The sequence below is a fragment of the Pipra filicauda genome, unplaced genomic scaffold, assembly GCF_003945595.2.
Source record: "Pipra filicauda isolate LSUMZ 115617 unplaced genomic scaffold, ASM394559v2 scaffold326_size819446_pilon, whole genome shotgun sequence".
NCBI classification, from domain to species: Eukaryota; Metazoa; Chordata; class Aves; order Passeriformes; family Pipridae; genus Pipra; species Pipra filicauda.
The window spans coordinates 480,622-493,500 of NW_024104450.1; the positions used below are offsets into that span (position 1 = coordinate 480,622).

General features: G+C 42.4%; 1 protein-coding gene across 3 annotated transcripts; it reads left to right on the top strand.

Moving 5' to 3' along the window:
- Nucleotides 1-382: 382 nt before the first annotated feature.
- On the top strand, nt 383-5,924 carry LOC113989394 (inositol 1,4,5-trisphosphate receptor-interacting protein-like 1). 3 transcript variants are annotated; one of them, XM_039383806.1, is made up of 4 exons: nt 440-458; nt 691-1,329; nt 1,460-2,921; nt 3,380-3,529. In XM_039383806.1, exons 2-3 carry the CDS (start codon nt 697-699, stop codon nt 2,054-2,056), a joined length of 1,230 nt encoding a protein of 409 aa, XP_039239740.1. In that variant the 5' UTR covers nt 440-458; nt 691-696; the 3' UTR covers nt 2,057-2,921; nt 3,380-3,529. The 3 variants fall into 3 exon arrangements, with proteins under 3 accessions (XP_039239741.1, XP_039239742.1, XP_039239740.1); XM_039383807.1 differs by lacking the exon at nt 3,380-3,529 and adding an exon at nt 5,829-5,924 and having other exon boundaries at nt 383-1,329; XM_039383808.1 differs by having other exon boundaries at nt 383-1,329; nt 3,385-3,529.
- Nucleotides 5,925-12,879: the final 6,955 nt, after the last annotated feature.

Below are 12,879 nucleotides of genomic sequence, written 5' to 3' on the forward strand. Positions count from 1 at the left end.
ATGCCCCAGCCAAATTGTACAACTCTCTGAAAAGAGGTTGTAGTCAGGTGAGGATCGATCTCTTCCTAGAAGTAAGAAGTAGGATGAGAGAAAATGGCCTCAACTTGTGCCAGGTGAGGTTTAGGTTCACCTAAAGGGTAGTCAAGAGTAGTCAGCACAGGAAGATCCACCCACAGTCCCCAAGTTCCACTCAGTTATGGTTCCGCTCAGGGTCTGCCTGCTTGGTCAAGAGAGTCCTGAGTAGCTGGTGAGACTGGGTTTGCACTCGGGGGTGAGGATGCGTAGAACCCGCTGAGCCTGGCGGTGGGGACAAAGGCTGGGGCTTGAGGGCTGGGAGATGTGGCTGTGGGGGTTGTGACATCACAGAGGCTGGATCATGATGGGAGCTGTGGCCAGGGGCATCACGAGGCAACCCCAGCCCCAACACAGTTGGACTAAGGGGACAACTGAGTGCCCAAGTAGGGGGAATGCTGGGCTGGATGGGGGTCAGGGTAGATACCCAGGGGCTCTCTAACTCAGAGTGAGAGTTGGGACCCCCAGAGCACGGCATAGTTCTCCCTTTGGGGCTGGGAGAAGAGGGCTCAGGGCTCTCAGTGGTGCCAGGTGTCTAGAGAATCTTTCTGGGTGGGACAGGTGCCCCCAGCCCCCTGTTCTCTCCCACCCAGACCTGCTCACCCCCTTTCTTCCCAGTAGGCCATGTCTCCAACACTGGTCCTCATTCTGGCTCTGTTGGCCACCCATGCTGGCTTGAAGCTGGACTACCAGATGGATGCAGACATGGCCAAACAGATGCTGGAACGGGAGAATTACTTACATCAGCAGATGACTCAGCTGCTGCAGGAGATTGAGGAGGGGAGCACAGTCATGGTGGAAGACCCGCTCCTTTCTACCCCGCAGCAGCATTGGCTGTTTTGGAGCCCTGCAGCAGCAGCCCTGGTCCTGCTCACTGGGGGCTGCTGGCTGGCCAGGAGAAGGAAGCGTGCCTCTGCCAGCTGCAGGGAGCAGGAGAGTTCCAGCAGCAAGGACAAAGGTGAAAAGAAGGAGAGCTCCAAAAGCAAGGAGGTCAACAAGACAGTGAGCTCCCACAGTGAGAAAAAGACCAAGGAGCAGGAGAGCTCCATCTGCAAGGAGAAAGGCGATGAGCAGGAGAACTCCAGAAGCAACAAGAAGGCCAAGGAGCAGGTGAGCTCCAGGTGCAAGGGCAAAGGTGATGAGTGGCAGAGCTCTAGCACCAAGGACAAGGTCAATGAGCAGGAGAAGCTAAAGGGTCCACGCAGCAGTTTTAGCTCTTTGGCTGTGCCAGTCCCATCACCAATGGACGCATTCAAGGTAAGGCTGAACAGGGCTGTCAGCAACCTGATCTAATTGAGAATGTCCCTGCTCACTGCAGGAGGCAGGGGGTCAGACTCAATGGCCTTTAAAGGTCCCATTCTAATGCAACTATTCGGTGATTCCATAGCAAAACTTGTCCAGCACGAGTAAACAACTGAAGGAGCTGGTGGGTGACCTCCTTGGGATATGCCGAATGTTTTCCAAGAGGAACTTCATGCCAGAATTGCACCCAGCCACTGGGACCAGCACTTCTGAAACCTGGAGCATCCACGAGAACAGCATCAACTACCGCCTGCTCGTGATCCTGCGGCCACCCTGCGGGCACTCGTTCAGCCTGGGCCCCAAAGAGCAACTGCCAGCAAGTTGCTCCTGCATTCGTGTGGTGCTGGAGTGCATGTGCTCGAGGGAGCAGCTGCTGGGGAAGATGTGGTGCTTTCTCCACCGGTCTGGTGACCAGCTGCTGAGTGATCAGGACTCATACCTCCTAGACACTCTGTGCACAGGCAACTACCTGGATGTGGAGAAAGTCGCCTGCTGGGTCCAAATGTTGGTGACATCAGCCTGGCTGCTTTTGCCTCAGTCACGGCACTGTCAGCTCACGGTGCTGCCCTCCTGCAGGTCCTGCAGGTTCCAGCTGACAGGCACCCCAGGGAGGCAGATCACCACGGAGATGGTGTTTGCAGTGCAACAGGGCAGCTCAGGTGCCTATGTGAGTCTTGAGTAGGCAGCAGCCAGTGTTGCCAGTAGACGGTGGGGCTGGAGAGCAGCCACCTGTCGGACTCACAGTAAAGACCACCCACCAGGACAATTTCCACCTCAGAGCTGTGGACACCCTTTCCTGTCACCCAAGTGGGTGATGATGTGGTTCAAGAGGAGCTCAGCACAATCAGAACTCGGGCAATCTCTGCCTGCCCAGCTGAACTGCAAAGCATAGACCTATTGGAGGATAGAAGTATAGAAGAATACAAGCATAGGAGCAGAGAAGAATAGAACTGTGGGACCAAAGGAGAGTAGAAGACTAGAACATAGAAGCGTCAAAGAATAAAAGCATAGGGGAACAGAATAGGAGAAGTTAAAAGTGTAGAGGTAGAGAAGAATAGAACTGTAGGACCATAGGAACACAGAAAAATAGAAGCATAGAAGCATAGAAGTGTAGAAGAGTAGAAGCATAGTACCATAGAGGAGTAGGAGAATAGAAGAGCAGAAGAATAGAACCACAGAACCTTAGAGTTGTTTGGGTTGTAAGAGATCTAAAAGATTATTAAAGATATTCCAGGAAGGAAGGAAGGAAGGAAGGAAGGAAGGAAGGAATAAAGGAAGAAAGATGTAGGAAGATGTCTTCTCCATTGTTTGCCTCTCTGAGAAGAAAAGATATTCCTATTAATAGTTCCCAAAAGCTGACTCAAGAAGAATAGTGTTGACTGCAGTACTGGATCCATAGGCCACACTAGTTTCACAACCAGCAACATGGTTGAATTCTAAGCCAGTACTACAAAGTACACCAAAACAATCTTAGTCCAGACCTCATGGAGGGAGGATAAACATCTGGAAGCAACAGGACAAGAGGAAATGGCCTCAAACCGTGACAGGTAAGGTTTAGGTTGTCTATTAGGGAACATTTTTACACCAAAAGGATTGGCACAGGCTTCCCAGGGCAGTTGTGGCATCACCATCTCTGGAGCAATTGAAAGCCCTGGAGATGTGGCACTAAGGGACATGGTTTAGCAGTGGGCTTGGCAGTGTTGGGTTAATGGTTGGACTCAAGGATCTTAGTGAGCTTTTCCAACCTAAATGACTCTATGATTCTGAAGGAGACATGGCTAAAGCTACCTAGACTATAAACATGCACCTGATGTGCTACCTAGAGGAATCAAAAGAGCTCTTCAATGTGTCTTTTAAAAGTGTGTAAGGAAGGGCTTATTCTGGGTTCATGATACTTGTCATTCATGTACTGCTTTAGCACACCTGGTAGGTACTTCCTTTTAGGTGGTGGGGACTTGTCTAATAGCCACTTGTAGGTTGTGAGGATGATGTTGGCTATTTTCAGGGTAGTTTGGAAAAGAGGAGGAATGTGAAGCAGACTGATGCACCACAGGCCGGTGGCAGTCTTGAAGAAAAATGAGTTGAAGAAAGAAGATCAATAGTCCATGTAAAGTAAACATGCTTGCAGTCCAGAAATCAGAAAAATGGAAACAATAAAAATTGGGAAACTTTCCTACTAGGGCTCTACAAGGTTTTTTTAGTTTTAATTTCCCCTAATGTTTCCCTCTCTTTTATCACTCACGTTTCCTGCCTTTTTCTCCCCTCACATTTCTCACCCTTTCTGCCTCATGTCTTTTGCCCTTTTCCCCTCACATGGTGCTAGAGTGCTTGTGCTTGAGGGGGCAGCTGCTGGGGAAGACATACTTTCTCCACCGGTCTGGTGACCAGCTGCTGAGTGATCAGGACTCGTACCTCCTGGACACTCTGTGCACAGGCGACTACTCGAAAGTCACCCACTGCAGTAAAATGTTCTTGGGATCAGCCTGGCTGCTTTTGCCTCAGTCAAAGCACTGCCAGCTCATGGTGCTGCCTTCCTGCTGGTCCTGCAGGTTCCAGCTGACAGGCAGTACTGGAGAAAAATGAGTCAAAGTAACAAGGTCGGTAGTCCATAGGTAAACACGCTTACAGTCCAGAAATGAGAAAAATTGAAACAAGAAGAGGTGTCAATCTTTCCTGCTAAATCTCTACAACACACCAAGCCTGTATCCCGAAGGCTTCCAAATTACTCTGAACATAGAAACCTTTGAAAAATCCTTTAGAAACTGACAGAGAGACATTCAAATGACTGAATGCCTTAGGAAGGGATGTCTTAGTTATTTTTTGGCATTGCTGTTCTTGTTCTACATCTCTTGTAGGTGGAGATGTCATCCTAAAAAAGAAGATCCAACTGTTAATTGCAAAAATTATGCTTTTTCCTCTATGTAAAATCTATTCATTACTGTTAAATGAGAAAAGAATACTTCCTACAATAATTTGTCTTTGTAACTATAAAACTCTGTTCTAAAATAAGAAGGAATTAGACTATTGACTGGGTCTTGAGATGGGTTGCCTCATTTTTTTTTATGAGCTTGATGCAAACTATTTTTAAACATGTAGATTGGTAGGAAGGGGGAAAAAAAAAAAACAACAGAAAAGAACCTGTGTCTGTTACTTTAAACATGCTAGAGGGAAAAGAGCACAAGGGAAATCAGAATCCTTTCTTGGGTATAAACATGCTGACATACATCAAATATTCATCAACTAAGTCTTTCTATTGGTGTCCAGGATCCTGTGCTTCAGAGATAAAAAGGAAAGGAAAAAAAAGCAAACACCATAAAGAAAAAGATGTGGAGTAATCTATCCCAAATTAGATGTCAGCCTGACCTCTGACACAGACTGGCTGAAGTCTTGAAACCCTGAGTAAATTGATGGTTAAAATCTTAAATGGGATATAAAGTAATGAATATAGGTCAAAGGGACATAAAGTAATGACTGTAGGTCAAAACGTTCTGAGATGGCTCCTCAGATACAGAAAGAGAATCCTTTTAGTTTAAATGTTGCCATACAGCACTGAGCTATGATAAAAAGAGGTCAAAGATGTCCATCCATGATTTTTTATATATGCTTCATATGACAGTATAAGAGTCAAAGGTAATCTGTCTGGCAGCAATCCATCCATGTGCCTTCTTAGGATGTCCTTCTTAGCTGTAGCACAGGGACAGCTAACTCAGTGACTACTGTCATTGCAGTTACTGATGCTGCTCAGATGTAGAAAATACACATCTCCATTCTTCATAGCGTCGTAACAGCAGTGGCATCCAGTAATAGAATACAAATAAAGATAAATTATAAAATAGATTATTTACTTGTGAATCCTATGAAGATATTAGTTTGGGTTTGTTATAAATATAACACTAAAGCTTGCATTTGGGAAATGAACTAACAAGGTCTCTTTCTAGAATCATAGTAAATTAGTGTGGGCACAGTCTCAGTCTCATATGAAAAAAAAGAACCTCCTCTAATCATGATAGGTATTTTAAAAGGTCAATAAAGTGGAAAACAGAATTCAATTCGATTTATTGGGAGCAAGAATTAGCTTATGCAAAAAGTTAAACTGGTAACAGTGAATGTTAAATATGGAGCAATTTTATTTAATTTTCAGCTCAGGTTATAAATCACTCTAAACGTAATGATCATTATATATGATTCCACTTCACTGCTGCATTACTTAAAGTTAAACACTGAGAAACTTTTTTTATGGAATCTGAACAGGCAGAAAAGACAAATTGCTAAGTTCAAACCTTGCTTTCACTGATGAAAAATAGTTAAATGGTGACAGCAACTTACTGTTTCTCAGTGTAGGTTTTTATTAAAGACATACTATTGTGGTTTTTCATCATTGTGGGAAGTCAGTTGCACCCTTCACCTGATCAGTTACAGAGTTCGAAATCTTCTCCCGCTGTTTCTACCCACAGGCCTCCGGAAGGAAGCAAGCAAATTATTCCTTTGTCCAAGATGGTGGAGGTTTGTGTAAGGCACCCAAAACATAGAGAAAATTGAGGCAAGGATCTTCCAAGGTGGACTGTGAAGTTTTCCTTCTCCAGAAGTCCCTGTTTGTTTTGTGACTTGCATTTACATAAATTAAATAAAAAATAAAATTATATAGGGTTTTCTTGGAATGCCCTTACTTTTTTTCAGAGGATGATTGTGCCTGCTCAGAAGTTTCAATAAACATATATACTATAACTTCCCAGGGAAAGAATTATCCTTTTTTCTCCAATGCCTCCATAATCAAAAGATCTTACCTTCTAATCTTGTTCATGGAAGGGTGTTGTGTACAAAAAAACCATAAAATAGAACTAATCTTGTATAGTAAATCAAGTATGAACGATAAAAACTTCAAATATTACTCTTTTTTAGAACTGGTCAACTGTATGCATTGCTTATGAATGTAATAAAACCTGCATATTTTGACTGATGTCCTTAGGAAATAATGGAGTTTTTTCAGGTTCTAATAACCAAGACATTTACTTTTCCTCGTAGATTTTCCTTCCAGTGGACTGTGTTCAAAACCAGATGTTTTTAGGATCTTTCCAAAATTTGGATATATATAAAATTATTCCATTCTCATGCAGCTTCCTTAGTGATATTGTTTATTTTTATGAAATTTTCCAGGAATAAAATTCATCTATCCATAAAGATGGTGCTAGCAATGCCAAGGTCATGGTTTCAATCCCTATATGGGTCATTCACTTAGGAGTTGGACTCTATGATCTTTGTGGGTTCTTCCAACTCAGAATATTCTGTGAAAGCTTTAGATTTTTATTATATTTACATACAAAGCCGAATATTGTCAGGAATTTACAGATAATTTCAGTTGAAAGCAGATTTCTCTCCCCCCACCCATCTCCATGAGTGGAAAGAACATGGGAGAGAAGAAACACTGTGCCATGGTGTTTAGGGGAACAAAGAGTGTTTCACAGTCGGTCAGTGATGATGCTCTTCTCAGCCTTGCAGGTGCTGAGCCTTCTGGGAGATCCCAAGAAACAGCCTTGCATCCATGTCTGCCCCTTCCAGCTCTGCAGGTCAGGGTACTCTGCTTCATCAAGCTCCCTAAGGAATCTGGGTCTCGAGTTCTGACATAATTTAGGCACTGATCCCTTAGAACCACCTCCTGGCCTCACCAGAGGTTCAAATGTTGGGTATGTTTCAGCTGAAACAGTTTGGAGTGAGCAAACTGACATTTTCCATAAAACTTCGGAGTTTTATGAAAAGACTCACACTAAATTCATTATATAATAATAGCAAGACTAAAAACAATGGCAATAATAATTTTAGCAATATATTGCTATGTAGCCATAATTGTACTACATCACAATAACTATGTATTTACCATAGATGTGTGAGACAATGACCAAAGTAAAAGTTATATTTTCAACGCATTTGAGTAGCCCTTGGGGGTTCAGGACATACAGAATTCTTAAAATAAACACTTTTTGATAATTATCACCTGAGAAGTTAGGCAAATGGAATAGAATTTTAGTCTTTGCTTCAACAACTTTTTTTTTAATAAAACAGATAATTAGTAGTAATTTTTGAAAACAAACAATCATTTGTAATTCTTTTTACAGTAGACTAGACTATCACTGTCTTGCAACTCCTCCTACCAATTTAGAGGTAGTGTTTAATTTGACAAATCTATTTTGAGGTGATAATAGTGAAAGTGGTAAAATTGTTCCTGGTTCTTGTGAGTTTTGGATGCAGGCAGGTTTTTGTGTTGTTTTTTTTTTTTAAAAATTTTGTTCTGTACTGTTATTGCATTTATTCAACCCATTAATATCTATCTGGATGACTTTCTTGAGCAAGGAGATTTCTGGGAAGCTTTCAATGATCATTCAGACAAATGGCAGTGTTTAAATACTCATGGAAAATCAAGCTACCAGTAACCTCCAGCACATTCAGGGAGCTTGTCTCTTTTCCTGAAAATGTCACTACCTTTAAGCTATTTTTGGATAGGTTAAAGGGTGCAAAGTTAGGGTGAAATGACAAAACCCAGAAAAACTGAGAAGGCCCTAATCATCTTCCACATAGATATTCACTCCCCATCTAAGGTCCTAATTCAAAATACATCCACAGTCAGAACCCCAATAGTATATACTTAAAAATAATACACTCCATCATGTGTTCAAATGATGTGTCAGTCTCTAAAAATAACTCAGTTTTCCTCAGGCTTCTATAATATCCTAGTCAATTTACTGCATTTTGGAAGTAAGTGTACTGCCTGATTTGGAAACAAAATAAAATAAAACCAAACAAATCCATTAGAGGTTAATATTTTTCCATAAATAATCAACTATAAATTTGGTAGTGCAGGTTAAAGAAAGGAAGTACATTAAATAAGAATGTTCTCTGCTGCAAAAGAATGTCAGGTAGAGATACCAATTCATCATTTTGCTTTCAGTAGTTAGTTGGATGGAATTATTAAAGTAAATTTTTCTCCATCAGCTCAATGCTGGCAGCAGTCTGAAGGGGTTTCAGGGTTGCAATGAAGCGTTAATTAATCCTGTATGTCTCACTGAGCACCAAAAGGACCAGTCATTTTGACTGATGTAACTGAACAAGGGTGGATATTTTCATCTTTAGGGCTAAGATATTAAGAGATGGAAGAACTGCACAAAGGAACAGCTTGAATAGGAGGTGTGCACTAATTCCCTTCATTTTGTAGAAGCCTTTGTGGCAAGAAAGATCTGTGTCCTTCTGTCAATGCCTTTCTCAGCCTACAGAGGCTGGTACCCTCCGGACTGATGTGCAGGATGTGGCTCTGCAGCTGGATGTCCTTTAAGGATACTGCCTGGGCCAAATGCAACCTCTTCCTCCTCCAACAACACAGTGAGAGGCTTGTTTTTCACCCAGACTTGGTTTAAGAATTAACACTGAACTGTTCCAAATCAAAAAGACCAAATTCCTTCTACATGTATCCCACTCTGCCTGGCACACAAAATCTTCAATATTGATGTGACTATTGTAAGGAAGGAAAGAATGTTAAGAGCTGCTGAGGCAGACATCCCAGGAAAGTGATATTTGCTCCTCAGACCCTGGGGGAGATTCACAGGGAATTTAAGCTTTTGAATTCCTATTCTTTTGTTCTGGTACTAAGTCGTGTCTTCAGTAATTGTAGACCTTGATTCAACTTTGTATTGAAGCTTAAGAAATTGAAACCTTTTTTCTCTGGACACATTCTTGGCTTGAACTTAGACCCCATACTCTCAAGGATATGATGCCTTTCTAATGGCCTGTTATTGTGAAAGTACACATGCCTGTGTACTCCCTCGCTTTGGGAGAGGGAGAGAGTTGTGTGGCTAAGAGTCATAGAAGAATTTGTCAGGAATCCGTTGGGAGATTGTCCTGAGCCACAAATACAGTTGTTTGCCCAAAAGTATTTCTTTGAGTCTACTCAGAATACTCTTGTCACTCCCAAAGTAACCTGAACTGATCTATGAAATAATTTCTCCTTTTGATCTTCCCTCTAATAGAATTAGTGGTCCATTTTGCTTCTATTGCCACTTCTGTATCAGGCCAGATAGGAAATAAAATACCTGTTGCCAAATGCCCTGCTAATGTGCCAGCCACAGCTGCAGCTGGATAAATGCCATTGGATTGAAGAAACTGGAATTTAATGCAATGATGGTTCAAAGGTTTTTGTCTTGGTTTATTTTGGTATTTTGTCTTTGCTTTGTTTTTTCTTTGTTGTTTTGTTTGTTTGAGGTTGGCAAGTCTATCATGTGAGAGAACATGGACTGTGTTTTGGCACTAGGTGAACAAAATGCATGGCACAAATCCTTTGAACTGGAAAAACTAAAACATGCTTATTAGCTTGTTTTCTGATTTGCTTGTGCCTTCTTCTGTTATTAATTAGCCTGTTTCTGTCTAAAATAGCTTCTAAGGAAACATGTAAATTTTTCATTAGAATTACTCACACAATGTTTCCAAAATTCAGGAGTTCAGATATGATTCAAGATTTGTTAATCCGAGAGGAAAGTTCACTTTGATTAAAGCAGATTTTAAGTAAAACCTGCAAATAGTTCCTAAGCAAATCAAAACCAATTAAGCATGAAATATATTTGATCCTAGGTAATGTAAATAGAAATACCTTGTGATTATTCGTGATAGACATCAAAAAAGAGAAAGGTATTGAAATGCTGCATAGAACTATACTTAATACAGACAGACCAACCTCATCTACCTAGACTTCTTCACACCAGTTTCCACAACTACAGGTTTTCATAATTCTTGGGTATTTTATGAAATTGGATTATGTAGTTAGACAGTTGATATACCTCCAGGTATGAAATTGCAGAGAGGAACTTGTGTGCCAGACTATTCATTCTGTTTACTGTGCCTATATAGAAAACAACACAGAAAATACAGACAGAAATTTTTATTTTAGGTTCCTGACATTACCAACACTTTGCCTGGGGCTCCAGAGCAATGCTCTGCAGTATTTGCTGCTTCACAGATGGGGTCTCACAGCGGGTTCTGGCTGACCAGCAGCCAGTCAGGGTGTGCTGACTTGGTGTTAGTGGTCATTATTTGGGAAACAGTCTGTCTGACGAGACAGTGTCTGGTGGGGAGTCAGAGATTGGCACGTAGTAAAGTCTGTTGCCTGGGTGAGGAGAAGGATGAGGGGACTGGACTTCCCCTGGGACACAGTGTGGAAAAGAGGACATGTCAGCAGGGCAGAGAGGACACATCTCCTCTGCAACAGCCTGGCCCGGGCTGGTTCCCATCAGATGAGCTGTGGGAACCCCATCATGGGCAGGTGGGGGTAGGCCTGGCTGTGACATGGCAGCTTTACCAGCCACCTCCAAAAATCCCTTCTGACATAACTCCATGACTCAATTACTGTCACTGTCTGCCACAGAGCACCAGTTTTTATGGGTCAGCACTTCACTGTATATCCAAATAGAACCCTACATAGAGAAGAGAGACTGACATTCTTAGGCACTGAAGCAAAAGATTCACGGGGTCAGGGAGCAATGCATGCCAGCTCCTGAGCAAACGTGTAAGGCAAGGTTATAGCACGGAGATAAAGCCTTTATGGGCTGGAGTTCCAGGGAATCCATATGAAGATCCAGGGCTTTGCTAAAAGAAAGTTGTACTTGGACTCACGGAAGAGACTGAAGAGAGAAGGGCAGTGGCAGCAGAGGAGCACTTGTAGCTTGATACTGTGTTCTTAGTCTTTGGTTTGTATTTCCAAAAGAAACAGTTCAGTTACACTTTAATTACATCAGCTGGACCACCCAACAAAATGCATCACAACCCTGTATGTAAAGAAGTGACCTGATATTCTCCCTTTGTGCTTCACCTTCATCATCTATACAGCAAACTTGCAAAATTTTAAAATGAAGTTTAATTATATAAATGAGAATTACTATCAATAGTGGCTGATAATAATAATTTGAGATATTTCAATTAGTTCATTAGTTTTTTCTTTGCCAAATAATTGGTAGGAAACACTGGTATTTAACTAATTATGATAATTTTTCTCTATTTTTAATTCTGTTTTGATAAACAGTTCTTCAAAGGGCAATGCAGCCTGGGGAGTGTCTTTGAGGTAATTATTTGAACAGAAATGACAGTAATCCTTGTTTCTTGTCACCAGAAATGGCATAGGTCTCTCTGCCTTATGCCAGGGAGGCTCCCTGTTAGAACTGATGAACCCTGTGGAGTGTGGCTCTGAGAAGACTCAAAATCCTTTTGTCAGATCAGAATTAAATTTTTGCCTCCTATATATTGGGTGGCCTATGATGGATCAGGAGCAGCAGAGGTGTGTGCTGCATCAAACTTGGGACATTTTCTGTGTGAGTGTTTTGGTCTCTGGTGAGTTATGAGGACAGGCAGTACTCTGCAGGCCTAAAAAGGTTGTGGTGGAAACAGCATCAGTCTTCACAAAAGCACTAAGAGCATGTGAGCAAAGTAATGACTTCTCTTCATGTGCTGCTTCCTGACAGTCACTTCTGTGAGGGTTTTAGTGGTACAAGGCTAAGGCAGAACTGAAGAAGAGGGCAGGGGACAGATGATGCTGTGGGGGCTGTTACTGACCACTAGCCTCTGGCCATCCTGCTTCTCCTGTGGGACTTTAACCTCTCTGACATCAGCTGAAGGGAAACGAGGCTGGGCATGAGCCATAAGGGGATTTTTGGAGTGTGTCAGGAGTGACTTCATGGTGCAGTTTCTGAAGGGGCCAAGCAGGGACAGGCAGAGCTGGACCTACTGGTCAGCAAGGAGGGGATGCTGGGGAGGTAAAAGTCACAGGCTGTGGTGACCATGGAGCAGTGATGGTCAGGGTCTAGAGATTGTGAGGATTAGAGCAGAGGACCTACCCCAGGCTTTAGGAAAAGAAAGAAACTTTGGCATGTGCTGAAGAAAACTAAAATAAGGGGCAAGGGAAGATGTACATGTGTTGGTGCGGATTTTCAAGGGTCCTGGTTTAAGAGTAAATGTAATGCTTTTCCATGGGACAGAAATTCAAGTACATTTACAGCCTCAGGGTAAAAGCCAAATCTTCAAGGAAAAGCCAACTAACCACTTTTTACGGAGTAAAAAGCAGACTCAAATCATCAGTACTGAGATCTGTACTCTTGTTTTGCAGCACAAAATTTGCACCAATGTTGTACAATGTTTTGAGGAACACAGGAATTATAGTTCAGGTACTTTATCTCTTCATTCCCTCCCATGGGTTAGGCTCCCCAAATAACCCTTTTTTTCCTTGACACAGGGTCAGCAGGTGGCTCCCATGGTGCACTACATGCCGACCTCAGGAGGTGTTTGAGGTGTAGCAGAAGTGGACACAAAGATGGACAAAGTCATTGCCACTTAAAAAAGGAGGGGACACTTGTACACCCCACAGCTGTCCAAGGTGCTTTAAAAGGGAGATGCGTTATGTAAATAACTGAAAGGAAAAGTTTAAGGTACAGACAAAATAAAAATCCCAAAGCAACCTTCCAACAAAATGTTTCAGTTCGG